A 24,054-nucleotide genomic window follows, 5' to 3' on the forward strand; every position below is an offset into this window, starting at 1 on the left:
TGTGGATTTTTGTGTAAAATTATCAATCTTAAAGCTTTTATCCAAGACAATGTGACGAGATTAATGGTTTACATCAAAATTGTGAACATTTGAACCAACCTTCTCCTCAGTTACTGTCGATTCCATTCACTTTTTGTCATATCATCTTCAAAAGCTTCTCAGAAATCATAAAATATATAAATTATAATTTATAATAATCAAAAATATCGAAGGGAAAAAACCAAAAAAAACGTGATTTTCTTCCGGACATTTACAAGATCTTACATGGCCATGTGTCTCGTCAATAGTTTGATTCTTTCGATTTTAAGATTACACGAGAGCAGCAGAAAGATGTAAAAAATAAAATCGCCATCCAAGGCAATCGAGAAATTTTTGTATTTTTTGTGAATATTAAAAAGCATTTAATAGGAAAGCTAATGGACTTGATTTGGGGCTTTATGTAAAAATTCTGATGATAAAAATGTGAAGACGTGCCATTAAAAACGTTGGTAGAGATCAAGTTCTGTTATTGGCAAAATGTAAAAAATTATAATAAAATATTCGAATATGTAAATTTTATGGTTACATGAGCTAGAATCCTTGGCAGCAGCTAAGAAGATGTTGTTTAGAAGATTGATTGATTTGGAAGTATTATGTCCGACAGTATTCATCAGTCTTCGTCAGTCTTCGTCAGTCTTCGTCAGTCTTCGTCAGTCTTCGTCAGTCTTCGTCAGTCTTCGTCAGTCTTCGTCAATCTTCGTCAGTCTTCGTCAATCTTCGTTAATCTTCGTCAGTCTTCGTCAATTTTCGTTAGTCTTCGTTAGTCTTCGTTAGTCTTCGTAAGTCTTCGTCAATCTTCGCCAATCTTCGTCAATCTTCGTCAATCTTCGTCAATCTTCGTCAGTCTTCGTCAGTCTTCGTCAGTCTTCGTCAGTCTTCGTCAGTCTTCGTCAGTCTTCGTCAGTCTTCGTCAGTCTTCGTTAATCTTCGTCAGTCTTCGACAATCTTCGCCAGACTTCGGTAAATTTCGTCAGCCTTCGTCGATCTTCGTCAGTCTCGTCTGTTTCAAGTTCAAATCCAAATGATTGCCCTAATTAGTGCCAAAATTACACAGTTAATCAACACCTTGATCTACACCACTAAAAAAAAACAATAACAATGTCTCAAAATTTTACACAAAAAATTGCACTTCTTACGAAATCACTAAACTTGCCAGCCATTTATCATCAACAGAAGAAGAAGAAGAAGAAGAAAAAAATCTTTGTAACTTATTTTTTATTGTCATGAATATTCAACGACCATTTCTAGCCTTTTCCATTGTCAGGTGGTTCTCACAGGCCGAAAAATGTGCGAAGGTACGACAGATGAGCTAATTCCATAAACAAGATGATTGAACAATCACAGGCTGTAAAGTTTTTCTTACATCTCATTTCTACGCGAGCATCACAAGTGATCAGTTGGGCTTCATTGAAGCTCGTTTGGAAATTTATTTAATTTTAAGAGTGGAAAAGTTGGACTGAATATTGTTAAATAATAATTAAATCTAGAAATGGCACCAAGATCAGAAGAAAATCGACAACGTGATGTGCTTATAAGCAGCCATAAGGTGTGAAAAATTAGAAAAGTTATAATTGGACTAATTTGAAAAGTTTAATTAAAAATTGATATTTTAAGTTTTTTTAGTGAAAAAAAGAAAGAAATTTTAAAAAAATAACGATTTTAAATTTTGAAAAAATTGAAATTTTAATTATATTTAAAATTTAGTTTTTAATAATTTTAAAAATTCAAAACTTCTAAATTTAAAAAAATCATTTAAAGTTGGTTCAACTTAAAAAAAGAAATAAAATTTGAATATAAAATTTTAAAAATTCAAATTTAATCAAAACTTAAATTTAAAAATGTTAAAATATTAAAATTTTAATAATTTAAAATTTCAAAATTTCAAAATTTAAAAAAATTAAAAAACTGAAATTAAAAAATTAAAATCTTAAAATTTTAAATTTAAAATTTGAAAATTTAAAACATTTGAATTTAAAAATTTAAAATTCGAGTTTTTAAAATTCAAAATATTTGAATTTTTAAAATTTAGAAAATATAAAAAATTTGAAATTCTAAAATTTAAAAATTTAAAAAATATCAATCATAAAAAATTTAAAAAAAAATTAAATTTGAAATTTCAAATCTTAAAAATTTTAAAATTTGAAAAAAGTGAAAATATTTTAAAATCAATTTCCAGGTCGACCATCACATTCCAACAGAACAAATTGACGAAAAACCATTCAAAACCGAAATAGTTTGGAGAAATGTTGCAGCTTTCGTGTTCCTTCATTACTGTGCCTTTCAAGTCTACCATTTCTTTAATCGTGATTTATTTATATTCCGTAAGTACCAAAATTAAATTTACAATTTTCATTAAAAGCTTTTGAACAACAAAAAGTTACGCAATTGTACTTAATTAAAGTATAATTAACAGACTTGCCCTCCTTTCCTTGGCACATCTTAACATAACACCTGACATCATATATTGTAATTTTCAATTTCGGCCTTTTCCGCATATTTAATATCCAATTTTCGGTTATTTTATGATATTCGATGTTGCTGTTATGTGACAATCCAAGCAACAAGCTACGACATATGCTGTTATGAAACTGAATCAAGTGATTCATTGATTTTATCAATATTAAAGATTTATGAATTGAGTGATCAGGAGGGTCTGAGGTTGAGGGGTTTAAGCTTGGCAGGGGCATACCTAGATGATGATCAGGAGGGTGTAGGGTGGGTTGGAGTCATTTATGTGAAACTGATACATGTGGGAATAGCTGTGCATTTGGGGATTCGGTCAATAAAGAAGGGGTTAATAACCCCAAGCTCCCCTATCCCCTTAATACGCTCCTTAACCTTAGTAAGGAGGTCAACCCTGTACCCCATCCCAAGGGTCAGACACTCCTAAAGTGCCATACTGTAACAGTACATTGTTGCTTTTATATGAAAGTACAGTACTGTACATTTGAGCATCTGACCCTTACCCTATCCCTGCATACCCTCCCCTTTCATACCCACCCCACTCCTTACCCCTCAATTCACCAAATCTCCCATTCCACATAATCCAAAAGTCACTCCAAACCTTACTAAATATTCCCAAACTCTTCCCCTTTCTTTTACAGACACAATCTACGGATTCATCGCTGGATACGGTATTGTTGCCGGTGCACATCGGCTCTGGTCACATCGTAGCTTCAAAGCAAATTTCCCACTTCAAGTTTTTCTCATGATTCTTCAGACAATATCAATGGAAAATGACACAATTGAGTGGGTACGTGATCATCGAGTTCATCATAAGTACAGCGACACTAATGCAGATCCAACAAACTCAAATCGTGGATTCTTTTTTTCGCATATGGGATGGTTGATGTGTAAGAAGCATCCTGATGTGAAAAAGTTTGGTGCAAAGATCGATATGAGCGATGTTGAGGCTGAGCCGGTATTGCAGTTTCAGAGGAAGTAAGTTTGGGTTTTTTGGGGAATTTTGAAGCATTTTTGTGGATTTTCTTGGATTTTCCAGAATTTTCCTCAATTTTTCAATGATTTTTCTCGAATTTTCTTGAATTTTATCGAATTTTCCACAATTTTCCGCAATTTTCCCCAATTTTCCACTAATTTCCATCCATTTTCTTCCAGATACTACTACCAGCTAGTCTTCATCTTCAGCTTCTTCATCCCAATGGCAATATCCATGTACTTTTGGCAAGTTACAGTCTGGCAAGCCTTCTGTGCCGTCATCTGTCGTTATGTCCTCTCACTTCACATTGTCTGGTGCACGAACTCAATTGCACATATTGGAGATTGGAAGCCTTATGATAAGACAATTGCTGCATCTGACTCGTTACTTAATGGAACATTTACATTTGGTGAAGGCTGGCATAACTTCCATCATACATTCCCATGGGATTATAAAGTGTCTGAGAAGCCATTATACAGGCACAATTTTGGTATGATTTTTATTGACTTTTTTGCATGGCTTGGATGGGCGACAGACTTGAAGGTTGCATCTGAAGACTTGATCAGGAAGAGAGTATTGAGGACTGGTGATGGAAGTCATCCGTTTGCTATTGAGGAAGCTAAGAAGCAGCAATTGAATGAGGATTATTTGAATAATAATTGTGGTGCTGAGGAGGAGTGCAGTGAGGCACCATCAGAGGTGTTTTGGGGATTAGGTAAGGATTATTGGATTAGATTCTTAGCTGAGTGTCTAGCTCCTATCAAGGGATAGACCCAAGAAGCAGACATTGGTCATCAGATCCAAAATTCGGTACCAGGTCGGCATGATCTTGGCATGGTGCAATTTGAACCGAATCCAGCACCAAGCCAGAGTCATGTGGACCTATTGGTCGACTACCCGATTTGTGCTGCTCGGGAAGGCATTCAAGAAGTAGACAAAAGTCAACTAATTTATTATGTCTAATTTCAGGTGACACAGACTTACCAAAAGAGGAAATTGAAGGAATTCAAACGATAAACAAGAAATTTGTATGATTTTTGTGATGCACCTTAACTTATGTTGTAGCCCGACCCATCAGTCAATCATATTTGTTCACCATTCCATATTGAGACATTTCTAGAAAATGGACCAGAATGCATTCATTAATAACACAAAATAGTTTATAGTCCATGAAATTTAACATTTTTTTTGAATATTTTTCAAATTGTTAAAATATTTTAAAAATTGAAATAAAAATAGATTTTTATAAATAAAAAATAAAATAAAAGATTTTTTAAATTTTTAGAAATTTAAATTAAAATATTTCAAAAATTCAAAAAAAAAATATAAAAAAAATTAAAAAAAAAAAAAAATTTAAAAAAAATTTGAAAAATATAAAAAAAAATTTAAAGAATTTTGAAAATTAAAAAAAAATGTTAAATTTTTAAAAACATAAACTTTTTAAATTTTTAAATGTTTAAAAAATTTTTTAGATTTTTTAAATTTTAAATTTTTTTTTAATTTTTTAAAATTTTTAAATTTTTTTTTTTTTCAATTTTTTAAAAAAAATTTAAAAAAAAATAAAAAAATTAAAAATAAAACAAAAAGTTTTTTAAAAACAATAAAATTTAATATTTTAAATTCATTTTTTTATCTTTATTATTTTCTAATTGAAGATTCATAAATTTGCTAATTACAATAAAAAAAATTTGATTTTTATTACTTTTTACAAATTTTAAATTTTTTTCAGATTTTCATATTTTTTCCTATAATTTTATAGAATTTTTTTACCGCACTGAATTGAAAGCAATTTTAACTTTTTTTAATCAAAATTTAATTTCACTGGTTTGGATTTTCAAAATTTTTAATTTTAATTGATTTTCACTGTCAAATTTTTAGTACAAAAAGTTGCAATTTTTCTATATTTTATTACTGATAGCCTTGATAGTTAGTGCGTATTTTTAACTTAATTTAAATGCAGGTCTGCAAAACATAGCAAAAATAATTTCACAATCAGGAGTTTTTTTCATGAATTTTTAACGATTTTTTTTACACTTTTTTTTATACATAAATTATAAATTTTTTTCTCTCATTATTATTAATTTTTTTAAAAATTTTTGTACAGAATTTAAAAAATTATTAAATTTTTACATTATTTCGTGTAAAAATATTGAAACTTTAACAAAAAAAAAGATTTTTAAATATTTTTTCATTCACACAAAGTAGAAAAATTCTTTCAATTTTTTTATAATTTTTTGCATTCAAAAACAACTTTTTATATTTTTTGTGTGAGTTTTAGAAATGAATTTTAAAGAGAAATTGAAAAATTTAAAAATTAAAAAATTTAAAAATTTAAAAAAATTTAAAATTTAAAAAAATTTAAAAATTTAAAAAATTTGAAAATTTAAAAAAAATTGAAAAATTTAAAAAAATTTTTAAATTTAAAAAATATTAAATTTTTAAAAAATTTCAAATTTAAAAAAAAATTTAAAAATTTTTAGTTTTTAAGTTTTTTCAAATTTTTTTAAATTTTCAAATTTTTTTTAATTTTCAATTTTTTTAAAATTTTCAAATTTTTTTAAATTTTCAAATTTTCAAATTTTCAAATTTTTTAAAATCTTTAAATTTCTCCTCGAAATTCACTACTAAATCTCACAACTCTCCTTATCCCCTTTTTGATTTTCATCTCACTTTGTCCCCCACACTCACTCCATCCTCATAACCCCCCCATAAAAAATTTAACTAAAAAATCTCATTTTTTTAACAACAATTTTTTAAATTCTCACTTAACAACGAAAATTTTCACAACTTTTCTATTCGAATCTCAAAATTTCTTCTGCTGCATCGCACTTCCACCCAATAAACTTGTCGGTGGTGGCTTTAAATGACAATTCAGCTGATGTCTATTCGGACTATTTTGAATGACAGCTTGACAAATTTGATAGCTACGCTCCAAATTCACCGAGCCTGGCGGTGGTCGTTGATGATTTAAATTTCTCATTCGTGGCTGCAGCGAAATTTGCTGATTTTGTAAGAACTGATTTTGGAGTTGAATTTGATTTTGTTGTTGTAGCTGGGGCGACTGTTGCTGCAGGACGGTCGCTTGGGTTGGTTGGGTTGTGGTGAAAATCTGTTGATTATGTTGTGGCTGAAATATCTGCTGTGGAGGTCGATTTTGTCGGACAAAAATATTTTTATTCGGTGCACTGTTGATGGTGACGACGGTCGGTGATGCCGACACTACTTGACTCACTGGGATTTGGTGGGTGAACGTCTCGGGCTGAAATTATTGAGAAAATGTTAGTTAATATTGAGTAAATTTCCCTATTTTTACGACCAACCCTTTGAATTTTGTCTATTTTGTGATAAATTTCCTGATTTTCATGGACATTCCCATCAATGTTGACACTATAGATTTTTTGAAATTTCCCGATTTTTTCGGCCAACCCTTCTAAATTGGAAGACTTTTGCAGGCAAATATCCCAATTTTCATGGACAATCCTTGCAATTTTGAAATATTATAGTGTAAATTCCCAATTTTTACGGCCAACCCCTCCCTCCCCTCACACCCTTCCATCCAAACCCCTCATATTACTTACCCCATTACTTGGCAATATCACTGGAATTTGATTTCCTTTAGCCTCAGTTGCCATTGAATGATGAATCACCGTTGTCGTCGGTATAACAGCCGTTGATGGTGCTGGTCTTATAATATGTTGCGGATGTAGTTGCTTCCTCGATCCATGTGCATTTGGTTTATGATTAAAGCTTCGATATTGCTGCAAACTACTCGTACTCATGATTACCTTCTGCTTCTGTATCGGTCGTTGTATCTTTGAATTTGTCACCGGCGTCAACTGTTGTGCCGTAACTTGTTGTTGTGGTTGTGGCGCCGTAATGACTTGTGGTGCTACCGGTGCACGAATAACTGTCGTGTATTTTGGTTGTGTCTTAATTGTCGATGTCGGTGCCATTTGTGGAATTATAACTGTCTGCTTCTTCAAGAATGTCTGTTGCGGTGTTGTTGTGAAAAATTGAACAGGCTGTGACGTTGTCTGCATTATTTGTGGTGCACGATGTATATGAACAATTGATTTTTGTGGTTGTGGTTGCATTTGTTGTGTCGTTGCATTACCAATTGGTCTGAGAATGATTGTATTATTATTTGTGACACTTTGTAGTGCCACTTGGACGGTGTATGGATCATTTGGCTTTTTCCGCTGTATTATTGTCTTCTTTTGCGGTGGACCAGCTGATTCGGTATAGATTGTTGTTGTGCCATTATGATTGACCATTTTATGGAATATTTCTGGTTGAGGTGGTGTTGCATAGGTTACGTGGTGTGTTGATTGATCGTAGGATACTTTCGGCTACAAATAGATTCAATTTTTAGTGATTTTAAGGCTTTTAAGCTATGCCATGCTTACCTCAGTGGATATTTCATAAATAATTCGCTGCTTCATCGGTTGACCCTGTCCACTGTTGGACTCTTGCTTAACAATTCTCGTCGTTGGTTCAGATGTATCAATCTTATTACCCATATCCGAAATGTACGTAAATGTATTTCCACTTCCAACAAAATATGAATTTTGAATTGGTTGAATATTTGCACCATTTGTACGAAATGTCGGTGTTGATGTGGCTTGTTGGGATAGGTGTTGATTTGGTGTCTGAAAATTATTAGTTGGTTTGTAGTTGTAGTCGTTGAGGTTCTGTTTGGTGCTTACCTCTTCAATTATATAATTGTCATTTTTAATGTAATTAACACCGGATGGAAAGGCGACGAGTTTGACATTTTTGGGCATTGTAACGCGAATCTCTTCTGAAAAAATTGAGGATGAAAATGAGGTTAGATTAGATTTAAAGGTTCAGGTGCCTTCACATTAGTTCTAATATTCAGTTGCCTTCACACAAGATTTCTTAAGTTCAGGTGCCTTCACACTAGAGTTCTAATATTCAGGTGCCTTCACACTAGAATTATAAAGTTCAGGTGCCTTCACACTAGAGTTCTAAAGTTCAGGTGCCTTCACACTAGAGTTCTAAGGTTCAGGTGCCTTCACACTAGGATTTTAAATATTCAGGTGCCTTCACACTAGAGTTCTAAAGTTCAGGTGCCTTCACACTAGGATTCTAAATATTCAGGTGCCTTCACACTAGAGTTCTAATATTCAGGTTCCTTCACACTAGATTTCCTAGGTTCAGGTGCCTTCACACTAGAATTCTTATATTCAGGTGCCTTCACATTAGAGTTCTAATATTCAGGTGCCTTCACACAATTATCAACTCACCATGAAAAGCATTTCCACTATCAATTTCAGCCTCATCCATCATATATGTATCTGTATATTGTGCCTCATTATGATCATCTTGTACAACAACTTGATTATATTGTGGTGATGGATCAGCAACAACCACAACGGGTGCCTGCTCCTCATGTGTCTGTTTCATATAATTATTGATTAAAACACCGCTATTCGGTGAGAATGTTGAGGCTGCATTCATCTGCTGTGGCTCATTTTTATGGAAAATTTCCTGTGGTAATTCCGTGTCATAGTTTGTGATTCGTGTGACTGCTGGTGTCGTGATAATGTGCTGTTGCTGTTGAGGTTGTTCTTGTATGTGTTGAGGTTCAGGTGATGGCGATGACGATGAAAAGTTCTCACTTATGACACTCTCAATTGCATTATCATTTTCAATAAGTTCAATTCCAGCTGTATCATCAATGATGTCACCGACACCTTCCATATCCATTCCACTTGATTCAGGCTCCATCTCAGGAATATTCTTAAGGTAATCGTGTTCATGCTGATGATACCATTGAGTAGGCATACCGTCACTAGACAATTCAACATGACTTGCTATGTCATCATCATCATCAGCTATAAAGTTCGATGTCGATGGTTCTGGTGAGTCCATTTCTAAGATCGTTGGTATATCGTCGGCACTACTTGTTGCCTCGGCAATAACTGGCTGATGTAGTGGTGGTTCTAGTGATTTAATTGGTGTTGATACTTGCATGGGTGGTGGCGGTGATGGTGATTTACGCGGTGGTGTATCATTCATATCAGGTTGGGTTGATGTCACGGTCTCTGGTGGAGTTGGAACGGATGTTGATACTGATGGATTCTGTGATGGTGATGGCTAAAATGAGGAAATTGGGAAATATGTTAGAATTTTGAAGATTTTTAAAGGTTTAATATTGTTAATAAGGTTCAGGTGCCTTCAAACTTGATCTCAAAGTTCAGGTGCCTTCACATTAGGGCTCAAGGTTCAAGTGCCTTCACATTAGGACTTAATGTTAAGGTGCCTTCACATTAGGACTCAATATTCAGGTGCCTTCACATTAGGACTCAATGTTAAGGTGCCTTCGCATAAGGACTCAATGTTCAGGTGCTTTCACATTAGACTTCAATGTTCAGATGCCTTCACACTAGATACAAGATTCCTCAATGTTCAGGTGCCTTCACACAAGACTTAATACAAAGAACCATTGACGATCCTTTACAAATAGCTCACCATCATCACTGTGTTAAGGTTTGTAGTTTCTACATCCTCATCAGCTTCTTGATCCATCATCTCAGGCTCTTCTTCCTCATCATCCTCATCGTCCTCATCTTCATCCTCTTCTTCATCCTCTTTTGACTCTTCTGGCTGCTCAGAGTCATCAAGCTGCTCACTTTCATCCTGCATCTGTTGATCTTGCTTCATCTCGTCCTCAGTTTTCCACATTTCATTGATATATCCTTCCGGAATCTCAAAATCATCTTGTTCCATTCGACCTTTCACTTCCATCGCACTCTTTTCAAGCATCTTACCCAAATTCTCCTTATTTATAGTCTTAATACCCCAAATACCCTCAAAATTTCTCGCCTTCCACGGATCAATTTTTGACTTGTCACGTTCCTGTTCAGCTTTAAGCTTCGTCTGATGTTCATTTGTAAATTCACCATAAGCAAGACGATCACGCCACTCAATACATGCACGATTAAAAAATTCATTATTAATACTCGACGGATTTAATATAATCGATTCATTATCACTTGATGACACGGGTCGATCAACTAATGGCAGTGATTCAACTAAAATTTTTTGATTTTCTGGTGACAGTTGGGAAAATGCAAAATTTGTCAGCAGTGCTCGAATTGATGTATCAACAAGAACTGAATTTGGTCTCTTAACGTCAATTTGTATCTCGCCGAGGGCATCGCCATTCAGCTTCTGCCGTCTCCGTCGTCGATGCTTTATTACAACTTGTGGCTTGGGTGGTGCACCAGCTGTTGTCTTTGACTGATCTGTCGTTGCCTGCACGAGTTGTTGTTGCTGTTGAATTTGTTGTTTTTGCTGTTCGGCTGCGGCAGCTGCTTCCATTTTAACACGAATACGACCACTTGTTCGTGATGGCATAATAGGCTTATTGGAGACATCGAGGAGGTTGTGTCGTTGACGTTTACGAACTGGTTGAACTTCTAGCGGGTCAATTGATGGACTTGGCATTTCAACGGGATATTGTTGGACTTCATCGTTGGGTAGTTCGATTATGATGTCACCATGCTCCTCTGGAGCTATATGCAGCTCCAATGGGCTGAAATTAAATGAGATTTTTAGTTTTTTTGGAAGGAATTTTGATATTATTTGATGGGAAAATCTTTGTTGACATTCTGGTAAAGGGTCGATTGCTTAATACTGTAATTTGGAGAATCACCGAGACCTTCTGCCCTTCTAACATCCTTAAAGCGTTGCATAATCATCAGTGACTCTAATTTAACTTAAATTTTGGATGAAAAGTCATAAGACATTCATCAGACATTCCCTATGCGGGCAATTGACTTCGTGCGCCCAGCCAAGGACGTAAGTTAGTAAGTGAGTCAAAAGTAAGCTCTGAATGAGTGACTGCTTACTAGCAGACGTAGGGAAGATGTATCCTGACTGAATAAGTGAACGGCTCTATTTTCGAGCCAGCCGTTCTAGATAGTTAATTTGGATATTAATTCTTATGTCTCAGAGTTATTGCTGATTTGATGCAATTTGGGTCAAATTATGTTAAAATTCACTCAACATAATTGGACAATTTCTCAGCTAAAATTAGGCAGCTAGGCTACTGAACTAATAATGATTCATGAGTTCCTAGGTTGAACTAGAGCGAGGTCTACTTAAATTTCCTATGAGACTAAATCGAACTAAACATCTAAATATCAAGAATTTCAAGTTTCAAGTAAACGTATTAGCTACTTAAAGGGATGTTAATGTCTAAAAGAACTCCTGAAAGGAAGCTGTCGATAGAGACCAGTTTGGATAGCATTTAGGTATTGACATCTGAGGGAGACCATGTATCACAGTTGATCTGTACAGCCAGCGAAGTAAATAAGTAAGTAATGTCTAGTTAATGACTAGTTAAATTGGTTTTTTTGGGACATTCTAGAAAGCAGAACTTAGACGGATTGATGAACGGAGATGATGATGTGTTTAGGAATTATATAATTGTATCTATTGGCTTCTGAGGTACTGACTTTTGAAAATTGGTATGAATATGTGGAATTAAGTGCTTAACTTTAGAATTTAGTAGAAAATTGCATAAAATTTCAAGAAATTTCTGGATTTTTATTGCAATTTTATTGAATTTTCTTTCAAAAAATTGCCATTATTTTCATATAAATCTCAACTTTCTGCATTGCCAGCAAACATAAACTCGCTGTTACACCCACAAAGAAAAAAACACGAATCACTGCCATAACATTTAATTACTCTCAATAAATTCTCGACAATCTCCTCAAAATTAGACCAAATTTCACATTAAATTCCCCAAAAAATCCTCAAAATTCAACCACTTGTCACAAAAAAAAATGTCAAAAAATTTAGTTGAGCAGCACTAAGTCTGCACAGTACTTTCTCAAAAAAAAATAGACAGTAACATTAATGAGTCATGAAAACTTCAAATACAGGCTGAAAAATTCATGAAAAAAAAAAATTCCTTCAATGTTGAAACTTTCCAAAGTAAATCGATAAATGTCATCAATAATTTCTGAATAAATCTCCAAAAATCACCTCAAATTGTGCAAATTTTATGGCAATTCCAATAAAATTGATTAAAATTTATTAAAATTTCTCAAATTTAAGTCCAAAAAATGCAAATTTTGGACTCATTTATGCAAATTTTCACCAATTTAAAGGTGAAAAGGTGACTGAACTTTGTGTCAACTCCAAAAAAAGAGCAAAAAAATCCCCAAATTTGACAATTTTTAATGTCAAACTGGACGTCATCCTCACCTGGTGCTCCCACTCGGCTCCAGAATTATGATTGCAGTCGTTTATGCTTCACTTTTTCGATAGAAAAAGTCACAAAAATCTTTCAAAAAAAATATAAATTCCAAAAACAACAACAATTGTGGAATTTTTGTAAAATTATCAACTTTTATGCAATTTTTTCACGTCAACTTTGACTGCACGTCGTGAATGTCCATAAAATCTACGTCACTAGGTGAAAATCAACATGAAATTGGCGAATTTCATGGAATTTTTTTAAAAAATTGTGCAATTTTTTTCTCAAACTTTTTTTTTCTTTTTCTTCTTTTTTTTTGTCAATTTTACAAATACAAACGAGTTGTGGAACGGTACAGCTGAGTTGTAAGGTTCTGGACTCTCTCTTATACCATTTCCTGCCCCTTTGGGAGAGACTTTTTTGTTTACAAATATTTTTGCAAATTTTAGTTACAGTCAAAATTTGTAGTTGATCTTTAGTCATGACTGCCTACATGTAGCGGATTGAGTCATGAAAATCTCATTTCAGACCTCATTGATACAGGTCATAGGCGTGTGCGTTTGTGGATTTGGTGAGTTTTTGATGGGATTTTTGGAGTTTTTTGATAATTTTAATGAAGTTCAATTGCGTATGGTGGAAATTTTCGATTATTTTATGAATTTTTAATGAAATTTTGTAGAATATTGAGTGAAAAATTGGAAATATTGACAAAAATTGCTGGATTTTAGTGAAGTTCATGAGAATTCTTAAGAATTTTCTATTTTTTTTGAATTTTTCTCAAATTTAAATTTTAAATTGCACAAAAAACTGCAATTTTGAGTAGAAATTCTCAATATTTTGAAGGAAAACTGGCCTTAAATTCCCCAAAAATGAAAATTTTATGATATTTTATCTTACAGCAATCAAAAAGAGCAACAATGAGCTGATCTTCGCTACCTCAACATTGATTTACTCTCTATTACATTTCCTATTGGGACTGATCATTTATTCTAATCCTATTGCATCGAATAAGCTTATGTGAGTATCCGTTTGGTGGATTTATGGCAGATTGACTAACTTGGCTGAATTTTTGACTGAATTACTTACTGAAATTTTTGACCGAGACTGATTATAACCGAATTTTGACTGACGATTGACTGAATTTTGACTGACAGATTTTGATTAACTTTTGGCTAGGACTTGACTGATTTTTGACCGAATTTCTGACCGACAAATTTTGACCGAATTTTGACCTTTGGGTTTTGACTAAATTTGACTCTAATTCAATTTGAAATTCTGACCTGAATTTGGATCTAATTCAATATTTAATTCCCATCCCACAGATTACTCCACGAAAAGTCATCATCACTTGTGTCCAACTGCTTATATGTACCACTTATAAATATTCAACTATTATCAATATACAATGTCGACTATTGGCATCTTAAAAACCTTATAATCATCACATCACTTACATTATCCATATTTATAGTCATTGAAAAATGTTGGAAATTATTTTTGGATGTCTTTATAATAACACAATGTGTGCTTTTAATGTACTTAAGTACGAAATATGATGATGAAAATTTTTGGCTTCATTCATTATCAATTTTAATATTTTTAAATTATTTTGCTATTCCGGAGATGATAAGACGGTATAGTGTACCGAAACAGGAGCTTTTGAGTATTTCGCTCATTTTTCAGAATATTTTCTTGATGAATTCGTTGTTTTGAGGATTTTGGGTGGGATTTGAGAGGGTGATATGTGGTGTATTGCGTTTGATTGGAAGGTTGGTCAAGTAGATTCCGAATTAAAGGGTCAAATGAGGCTGCGGAACTTAAAAATCACAATTTGAATAATTTTAATGATTTTTTGATGGTTTTTTGATCATTTTTTGGTCAATTTTGATCATTTTTGATCAAATTTGTCCAAGTTTTGGTCATTTTTGATCAAAATTGATCAGTTTCTGGCATTTTCCATAAAAATTGTCAAATTTTTGATCATTTTTTGACAAATTTGATCGATATTGACCATTTTACATCCCAACATTGACGAATATCCAGTCAATATCACCAAAAAGTGACCACTAAGTTCCAATCATGTCCCAAAAACCACTCAAAATATCACAAAACTCTATCAAATCTCATTAAAAACCCAAGAGCATAAATCGACAAAAAAAAAATCAAATTATCGCAATTTTATAAGACGTGACAAACTTAAACAAGGTAAATGAGATTCAGTTAAATTAAGGCAAACTCTAAATTATTTTCTAATCAAAAAAATTGATATTAAATCCCAGTGAATCAAATGCTTTTTTTTATATAATAAATGTATCAAAATTTAATGCTGTTTTGGTGTCCAAAATGTTAAAGAATTTATACACAAATTTCGTAAATTATTGAATAAAAATTATACAAAAAAATTGAAATTGGTTATTTTTTGGGACGTTCAATAATGATGTAACGCCTAATAATGTACAATTTGAACCCTGCCCACCCTTTCTTTGCAGTGAAGACTCATAATGTGCCTAAAAATGCTCAAAATTGCACTTAAACCTACGAAAAGAGCTTTGTGACCAAAACGATGAATTTTTAACAAAAGATTTGAAAATTAGACGTGATCTGGGATTGAACCTAGGACCTTTGGACACCCATAGGGTCAACCTGAAGTCCATTAGCTGAACCAATCATACTCCATACTCAGGAATGTAAAGAATATTCATACAATCTACCAAACAGATCATCAGTACAGTAAATTGAGAGAATTCATGTCTTCCTCTCTCTCCCAGTTCCTCTCTCTCTCACCAGAACCTCACAAATTCTTTCAATATTCACAAACTTTTTTTTCCCACCCCTCATCGCTTCTTTTTTCAATTTTTTCAGTCACAAACAAACCATAAGAAGATTAAAAAAGTGTAAAAATTTGACAAATTTTCATGTCAAAATGTCAAATCAGACAAATTGTGTTGCATGCGATGAGTCGCCGGGTCCAATATCGATGCCATCATCAGGTCTGGTGTCTAAAATGTTCACCGATGTCACCGGATTGAAAGGTAAAACTTTAAAAATGTCAAAAACAACAAAAAAAATTCACAAAAATTTCTCAATTTTCAGTCCAAAATCACTACACAATCTGCAGATCATGTCAATCGGAGCTTAAAGCTTGCTACAACTTTAAAAAACGATGTCACGAAATTTACAGCCTTTACAGTCCCGGTACGAGTTCAAATCAAGTCAAAGACACCCCGCAGCGACAGCCATTTGAGGAGAAAATTTTTGCAAATCCACTGGAATCGACCGAAGTTTCAATTGTAAAGAATGAATTTGATCAAAATCGGTCAACTGTGTCGTACAATGACAAGGATGATGAGTCGACCCACGATGATGATTTTCATGTTGATAATCAAGATGATGATGATTATGAAGGAACGGCTGATGATGATTTTGGTCAATATGAGGACATGAATCCACCAATATCTGATGATGATGAGTCCACAACTAATGATAATGATCCAGATTATGATGACTCGTCAGCTAAATTCGAATGTGATGAATGTTCAAAGGCATTTTCGAAGAGATCGAGGCTTGTTGCACATAAAGCTGAACATAGAAATGAGAGGCTTTACTCATGTCCAAGACCTGGATGTAATTCAGCTTTTAACGTGCCACACAGACTGACGAGGCATTTGAGGAACGTTCATGATGCTGATGAGGAAGAGATTAATGAGGTGAGTTATTTATTGGGTTTGATTTTGGACATGGAATTCGGATTTGAAGGTTTAGGGAATTGAAGATTATGATTTTAAGGTATTTGGGCTTTTAAACTAGGTTGTTTGATGCTAATTACTAGCTATTAAGTTAGTATTAGTTACCATTTCAATACTACCTACTAGAAAATTTCTAGTTAGTATTTTAGTAGTAAATACTAGGTTAACACTGGTTCCTAGGTTAGTACTAGGGTTTGCCAAAACCAAAAGTAAATGCGCAGGTCTGCGCACCTGGGTGCGTAGGTCTACGCATCAAGAAGCGCACCTTGAACAATAGAACCTTAAGCTTTGCGCATCTTTGCGAACCTAGCTACTACATATCCTGCTTAGATCCCTAAAATATGGCATTAATACCAAACCCAACCTTTGTAAAGACACTTAGTATAATTGAGTCAGAGTTGGAGAACTGGAGTCCGGACTCCAGACGTCCTGCCAACTCTGAACTGAGTATGCCCTCGGAAACAGTCAAAATTTGAGTTTTTGTTACATTTTCAAGTGAATTTTTCTAAAATCAAATGATAAGGAACAGAAGTTAATTTTCTTGGTAAGTGTCTTTAAAATTTTCAAAGCAAAAATTCAAATGATAGGAAGTTTAGGGCACAAGTCTTATCTGAATATTATTACATACCTTAATATATGCCATGTTAATACCTGATTTTGAATTTTTGCTAATTTATCTAATTCATATTTTTTAATTTTAGAGTACATTTGCATTAGTCGAAGACAGTGAAGGCGTTTATGTGGTCCGAAGTAGTTGGATGTTTTCAAAGGATGGAAATCCATACATTTACTATCCACCGCCATCACTCCAACAACCGGAAAATTTTGCTAAATTCTTTAACAAGCCTGGCGATGATTGGGTGCAGTATCAAGTGAAAATACTGAGGCAGAAGATTCGTAAGTGTTGATTTGAATTAAATTCTTAGATATTTTGTGATGTAGAAGTTCGATTAGGGTCTGAGAAAGTCGTAGAGGGTCGGATAGTATCTTAGATGGTCAGAAAAGGTCGAAGAAGGTTGTAGAAGGTTGAAAAAGATCGGACAATATCTAAGAGAGTCAGAGAAGGACCGAAAGGTCAAAAAAGATCGTTTAGGGTCGTACAGGGTCGAAGTGGATCGAAGGAGGTTGTTCACTTCAATACTGCCAAAATTCCAAAAAAGTAACAAAATCTCTTTAATTCCAGCTTCATATGAGCTCACCAAACGTCTCCAAAATATGCGTTTACAGAAAAGAAACCTCAAGCCAGATTCAGGTCCACAAGCCAAAAAGACAAAATTTTCATCAGATTTTAGCAACTCATCTCATAGTCAACAGGTATGTTTTCCATAATTAATTTTGTTATAAGCTACTAGCTCAGTGGAGTTCGTCAAGTATGAGAAATTGTTGTTGATATTTGTAATGCTTTTATTCAATGTTTCTGAGCTCTTTAGTGGACAAAATTTTGAATTTTACTTGATAATTGAGGTTTAGATTCAGTGTTGGTCAAGCTGTGTGTCGCGGCACTCCTTAATGGTAAGCAACGACCAAAACCGCACATTTCATGCAATTCATGACATGGTACATGATGTGCCGCGGCACACAGTTTGGACAACACTGATCTAAATACTCAGAAGAGCTCAGACTGTTGGCTAATAGCTTATAAAGAAGACAATCTGTCCAAAAATCCAGCATAACTCCAAATTCCAATCAATCATCCAATTCAGGAACACAAAGAATCAGAAGAAGTTTTCATCAATGACACGCCGACCACAGTAAGACCAAAAATATCTCGACGAACATACACACTGTGTCATAAACTCGATGCAATTGTGTACGCGGAAGCAACGTCTGTGTCAAAAGCAGCTGAATATTATGGCGTAAATGCGTCGCAAATTAAACGCTGGAAAAAGCAAAAAGATGAAATTTTATCAAAAGACAATAAATTGGGTAAAGTTGTCAAAAGAGTTCGACATAAGAAAATGCCGGAGGTTGAGGTTATTATTGATGGATAGGAGGTCATGTTGAGACATGCCAAAATTTTGATAGAATAAGAAAATTACCACTGAACTGCTAGCTTATAAAAATTTCAATACTGGTAAAAATGACTGAAAATTTTGAATTAATTTTGATAATTTTTGACAAATTCTTTTGATTTCAGCCTCATTCTTCAAACTTCATGCCTTCATTTTCATTCAACAATCGGCCATTTGGTGCTCCAATGGGATTTTCAAGGCAAAATTATCTACAAAGATCATTCCAAACTCAATCTCAAATGGTAAGTGTCTTAATAAGAGAGCTCGATGTCGACTCTCAAGTTGACTTGACTTAAATTGACTTGACTCAAGTCGACTTGACTCAAGTTGAATTGATTTAAGTTGACTTGACTCAAGTTGAATAGACTTAAGTAGTCTTGACTCAAGTTGAATTGATTTAAGTCAACTTAACTCAAGTCAATTTTATACAATCAGACTTGACTCAAGTATACTTGACTCCATACAAAACTCAAGTTGACTTCCAACTCTGCTTGATTACTTAAAATTCCTGAATTAATATAATTTTCCCATCAACTTTCAGAACATCCAGCCACTCCAAAACGAGAAAATGAAACAAATGGAATCAAATTTCAACACACAATTAAGAGATCTCAAGAAAAAACTCAATTATTTGATGCATATGGTGCAAGGTAGAGGCACTGGAGTGTCATTAATGCAAAATCCATTAGAAGAAGATCAGTTAAGTCCAAAGGCAATCTCATGTGAACAAGAATTGACAGAAATGGAAGAAAATTTGATTGAATATGACAGGAATCCGTTAATTTCGAGTGAATTCTCAATTAAGAGGGAGAGAATGGTAAGGAATTTGAAATATGGGAGGTTGTGGAACTGATAATAAGTTGGTCAATCGATCCGGAACCTGGATTAGATGATTCTGGCATGGCTCTGAGTTTCAACTGAATCTGGTACCAAGTCAGAGTCACGCTGAGCATTTTTGGTCAGTTTTGGATCAATTTTGGTCCAGTTTTGGTCAATTTGATCAGTTCCAACCCTTGGAGGATGAGGCTGGCTTGAACTTAGTCCTAATTGTACGATTTACTTTACAGATTGAACATTATGCAGCTAAAATCAAAAACATAAGCAAGAGAACGAATCCAAAGATTGGGTTAGTTGGATCATTGCTAAATCTGTATTTCGCACCTGAATTCCTCAGCACCATTGGATGGACGAATGTTCAGGGTAAGATATTGTCAAGTTGAGGGGTTAGCACTCAAAATTGCAATTTTTAGAGCTTTTCAAGCTGATTGAGGCATAATTTCGTATTTTTGAGGGATTTGCAATTGAATTGACCTTATATGGCACAAAACCCGACCCAACCCACACCTTAGATGACCACATAACCTCAAAACCCATCCAATAATCATTTCCATCTTTCAGGTCGCCTAGCAATCAAAGACATGGTCGGTCACATCTCTCTATTCTACGAAATAGTCAACAGAAACACACCAAATACCTACTTAAATATGGAAGAAGCATCAATTGCGCTCTACACGTTCCTAAGAAGATTTCATGAAGCTAAAAATGCCAAGCATCGAGTTAAGGACAAGGATGGCGATGTTGTCTACAAAAACATGTGTGATGATAATAGTTTAAGGATGAATAATCCACAAGTTTATAGACCGAATAATGAGTTTATGATGAAAATGGAGCCACAATTTGATATGCCACGTGTGGTGCAGGAGGAACATTTTGGCAGGAATGTTAATGAGGATACACAAGATCTTGAGAATTGAAGCTTAACTTACTAACTTATTTCATAGTGCAAATTATTAAAAAAAAGTATTGTATTTAAATTAAATTTGATTAAAAAAATAAAGAATAAATTTAATTAATTATTGTAATTTGGGAATTTAGATCAATTTTTGATAGGCGGGGTTCGAATCCCCAGGGATTGAATTGGATGTGGTCTTGGGTTCAAATCCTGGAATTTGACTAATTTGTTCTCTGGATTGACAAATGGGGTTCGAATCCAGGGATTGAATTGGATGGAGTTCTTGGTTCGAATCCCGGATTATGACCAATTTGATGCTGATATTGACCTGGTCTAGGGGTTGAAGGGGACTCTAGGGCAGATTCAAATCCAGGATGGGTAAATGGACCAATTTACCCAAATAACCTCAAACCCCAACAATTCGTAGCCTAAAAATTCAATCAATTTCCAATCCTTCTCATCCACAGACACGCGACAGCCTGAAGAACCTCAAACCACCGCGAGAAAAGAAGCAAAAAGTCGTCGTACCCCAAGGCAAGGTTCAATGTGAGATCTGCAACAAAGTGTTTACCAACAAGCGCTACCTAAAAGAGCATCTGGAACTCCAACATCTCAATACAGCCAGATACATCTGCAAACATCCCGGATGCACCAAACGATTCACAATTTGGAGTCTATTTGAGACACACATGAAGAAGCATAAAGGACAAAATGACTTTAATTGTAAATTTTGCGGTAAAGGCTTCGTTCAGCGTAAAATCTTCAATTCACATTTACGGACATCCCATCAAATGTCACAGGAGGAAGTCGATCGACTACGATGGGCCGACAGTGGATGTGAAATTGACGGCAATAAATGTGTCGAATGTAACATTGAGTTCCAAACATGTCAAGAGCTATTCAAGCACTGCACAGCAAAGCATGCTGAGAAGCAGAAATTCATGTGTGACATTTGTGGCAAGGCATTTACGTCAAAAGCATGGCTGACGTCACATCAGAAATATCATAAAGGAATCAAGAGTAAGAAGTGCATGAAATGTCCATCGGCATTTACGGAACATAAAGGATTGAGGACACATTTGAGGAGGGTACATAATATGAGTGATGAGGAGGTCTATGCACTTGGATTTGGGGCACAGTAGGGTAGGGTGGGGGATGTGAATTTTGGAACTAAAATTTGAATAAATTTGGAAAATTTTAAATATTTATTTGACTAATTTTTTAGTACATTTTAGGTAAAAATTGAGCATTTGACTATATACAGGAGGTAGTAGGAGGTAGGAGATTGACCCCCAACCCCCACTAGTACCCCTCTACTATTTACAAACCAATCCTTGAGCTATATTCCATCCAGAATCAAGTAGACTTGAACAATACCCGTTAAAGCTCATTATGCATGTTATAGTGACTTGATAGTTCCTGTTTCTCACTGAATTTGGCATCACATTTGTTGCAGTTGTAGGAATCCTCACCATCATGAGACGCTGAAAGGACAAAATTCATTAAAAAACAGCTTGAACAGCACATGACTTTGGGAAAGCAGTAAACCCGACTTCAAGCAGACATGACTATGTCCTGAGGTATTTTATGGCTTCTACCTTCCAATCAATACTCACTCATATGAATCCTCAGCTTCTTCACACTCCCAAACACAATTCCACACTTTTCACATCCCAATTCACTGTCCTCAATCTTCACATGCTTCTCCAGATGAACATTCAGCTGTGACTTTGTCTTACTCATAAAATTACACTTATTACATCTAAAGGTTTTGTCCCTATGTGTCCGTTGATGCTCCAACATGGCTTTTCTCGTAAAGAATCCCTTCCCACAGCCATCGACAGGACAATTGACAGTCACAACTTTTTCATGCTTCATGCTGATGTGATTTTGGCAGGCTTGTTTTGTAATGAATTTATGGTGACAGTGAGGACATTCGAAGGATTTTCTGGCATCGAGTGGAGTTCTGTGAGTCTCTTCGTGGAATCTGAGAGTTTTTTGTTCGGAAAAGGATTTGGCACAGAAGCTGCAGATGAAATTACGTTCGTGGGTCTGGAATTTGAATGGGATTAAATCGGATTAGGTCGAGTTTAACATTGAATTCAGCACTGCTGAGTAGTTCAGCTAAATTCAACGCTGCTAAGTAGTTTAGAAGAATTCAGCGTAGCTGAGTAGTTTAGCTGAATTCAGCGTAACTGAGTAACTAAGCTGAATTCAGCACTGCTTAGTATTTTGACTGAATTCAGCAACGCTGAATAATTTAGCTGAATTCAGTGTTGCTGAAATGTTCAGCAATCTCGCTTACCTTCTTATGATTCTCAAATCCAGCCTTAGTAGCAAAGACAGTATGACACACCCCGCAAGTCATCGCTTCCTCACTTGGAAAATGCTTCTCTTTATGAATCAACAATCTCCTCCAAGTCTGCAACATCTTACCGCACTCATCGCTGCAACATTTTACACTCGGTTGTGAATTGTGGACAGTTTGGCAATGTTCCGTTAGTAGCTTCATATTTGGATACACAGGTTGATCACATAAATGACATTTGAATGTAAACAGCTTCAATAATTTGTTGGAATTGGACATGTGATACATAAAAGTCTTATCATCATCGAGACTCTCGTCATTTTCGAGTTCCTCATCGACATACTCCTCAACAATCTCTTCCAGTTCCTCATCGTCATCGACAGTTTCAATTAAAATTTCCTCAACATTTCCATCTGGTTCCTCTAGAACCTCAACACTGTCTGAATCGTCAATAAATTCAAATGTTTCTTCAATTTCTGGTTCCTGAGTGTAATCCTTAACTTCTGATGATATAAACGTTGACATTTTGAAGTGACTTCTGTATGCATTTAGTCGACGGATGCACAAATCATTTGGATCTTCATCATCAAGTCCTTTAAACATTTCGGCGACTTCTTTGGCTCGTATGGTAAAAAGAAGGAATTGAGATAGTTGGACGTTGCAGTCGTCGCAAATGAGAATTTGAGGGGTGGCGGGGATCTGGAAAGATGGTGAAAATTTAGGTTTAAGGAATGAAGTTGGATATGATTTACTATGGGTCAATTTTAGTGTCTAAATCCTAAAATGACCTGAGAGGATGGACAATCTTATGGTACCCTAGGATAGCTTAACCTACCAGGAGAGAGTAGGGTAGGGAGGAACATCTAAGTAGGCTTAGTAAATTCAATTCTGAATTCGATTTAGGTTTTAATGATCCAAGAATTGGACATCTATAAGAGGCTATGGTGGTTAATGACACCTCTGATCTATATGATTTCCAGCAAATTCAAGTTGGGTCTACCGAAGACTCGATTTGAGTTTCCTGATAGATCAACCTACCCGGATTACAAGGAATTTGACCGAAGTAGGTTTGAAGTCACAGGAAGTCTTGGTCTCGATTTCGAGAATTCTTATCAGTCAATTCCACTTAATCATACAATGCATCAAAAGTACTTACATCAATAAACTTTTTTGTAACTTCCAACAAATTCTCATCGTCAAATATTTGTGCATTTAAATCACCACAAAGTCGGCACCAAGTTTTGTAGTTTGTTGACATTTTTGAACTGATTTACAAATATTTGCTTGAGATTTTATATCAAATTTCCTGTTTTGCTTTGTTTTGGATATGTCAACTGTATATTTTGGGGTAACTTGAGTCTATGCCCTGCCTTTTATAAAGATTACCCAAGACAAAAGCTGTTGTATTTTTAAACCCAATTTTGAAACTAAAACTCAAAAATTGACAACAAAAACCACAAATTTTACAAATTTTTATTGTTTATAATATTTATTCTAGCAACAACTGTTCGTAAGAATTGAAAATAGGAGAGAATATTGTCAA

At 34.5% G+C, this 24,054-nt stretch overlaps 5 protein-coding genes and 1 long non-coding RNA gene across 7 annotated transcripts; 4 read left to right on the forward strand and 2 right to left on the reverse strand.

Annotated features, from left to right (window-relative positions):
• The first annotated feature begins 1,192 nt into the window (after positions 1-1,192).
• Positions 1,193-4,643, forward strand: LOC139096808 ((11Z)-hexadec-11-enoyl-CoA conjugase-like). Its single transcript, XM_070648565.1, has 6 exons — positions 1,193-1,242; positions 1,304-1,585; positions 2,216-2,360; positions 3,144-3,480; positions 3,658-4,193; positions 4,448-4,643. Exons 2-6 carry the CDS (start codon positions 1,529-1,531, stop codon positions 4,510-4,512), a joined length of 1,140 nt encoding a protein of 379 aa, XP_070504666.1. The 5' UTR covers positions 1,193-1,242; positions 1,304-1,528; the 3' UTR covers positions 4,513-4,643.
• A 1,448-nt stretch (positions 4,644-6,091) lies between these two features.
• On the reverse strand, positions 6,092-13,074 carry LOC139096751 (polycomb group protein Asx-like). 2 transcript variants are annotated; one of them, XM_070648511.1, is made up of 7 exons: positions 12,722-13,074; positions 9,974-11,039; positions 8,746-9,598; positions 8,185-8,279; positions 7,885-8,127; positions 7,057-7,827; positions 6,092-6,737 (listed from the first exon to the last, which is right to left on the reverse strand). In XM_070648511.1, the coding sequence occupies exons 2-7, from the start codon at positions 10,949-10,951 to the stop codon at positions 6,282-6,284; spliced, it is 3,396 nt and encodes a 1,131-aa protein (XP_070504612.1). In that variant the 5' UTR covers positions 10,952-11,039; positions 12,722-13,074; the 3' UTR covers positions 6,092-6,281. The 2 variants fall into 2 exon arrangements, with proteins under 2 accessions (XP_070504612.1, XP_070504604.1); XM_070648503.1 differs by having other exon boundaries at positions 7,885-8,279.
• Positions 13,075-13,125: 51 nt separating this feature from the next.
• Positions 13,126-15,084, forward strand: LOC139096883 (uncharacterized). Its single transcript, XR_011545009.1, has 3 exons — positions 13,126-13,284; positions 13,613-13,730; positions 14,036-15,084. It is a non-coding gene; the product is annotated as an uncharacterized lncRNA (long non-coding RNA).
• A 466-nt stretch (positions 15,085-15,550) lies between these two features.
• Positions 15,551-20,333, forward strand: LOC139096790 (uncharacterized). Its single transcript, XM_070648543.1, has 8 exons — positions 15,551-15,745; positions 15,807-16,420; positions 17,161-17,356; positions 17,643-17,773; positions 18,597-18,713; positions 19,013-19,288; positions 19,539-19,671; positions 19,870-20,333. The coding sequence occupies exons 1-8, from the start codon at positions 15,637-15,639 to the stop codon at positions 20,223-20,225; spliced, it is 1,932 nt and encodes a 643-aa protein (XP_070504644.1). The 5' UTR covers positions 15,551-15,636; the 3' UTR covers positions 20,226-20,333.
• A 559-nt stretch (positions 20,334-20,892) lies between these two features.
• On the forward strand, positions 20,893-21,345 carry LOC139098008 (zinc finger protein 560-like). The gene has a single exon (XM_070650108.1). It carries the CDS (start codon positions 20,893-20,895, stop codon positions 21,343-21,345), a length of 453 nt encoding a protein of 150 aa, XP_070506209.1.
• Positions 21,346-21,385: 40 nt separating this feature from the next.
• LOC139096797 (zinc finger protein OZF-like) lies at positions 21,386-24,010 on the reverse strand. The gene is made up of 4 exons (XM_070648555.1): positions 23,668-24,010; positions 22,509-23,210; positions 21,820-22,255; positions 21,386-21,687 (listed from the first exon to the last, which is right to left on the reverse strand). Exons 1-4 carry the CDS (start codon positions 23,767-23,769, stop codon positions 21,584-21,586), a joined length of 1,344 nt encoding a protein of 447 aa, XP_070504656.1. The 5' UTR covers positions 23,770-24,010; the 3' UTR covers positions 21,386-21,583.
• Between the last annotated feature and the right edge of the window lie 44 nt (positions 24,011-24,054).

The sequence above is a fragment of the Chironomus tepperi genome, unplaced genomic scaffold (assembly GCF_022539635.2).
Source record: "Chironomus tepperi strain 1889 unplaced genomic scaffold, CSIRO-AGI_Ctep_v1 contig_34, whole genome shotgun sequence".
Taxonomy (NCBI): domain Eukaryota; kingdom Metazoa; phylum Arthropoda; class Insecta; order Diptera; family Chironomidae; genus Chironomus; species Chironomus tepperi.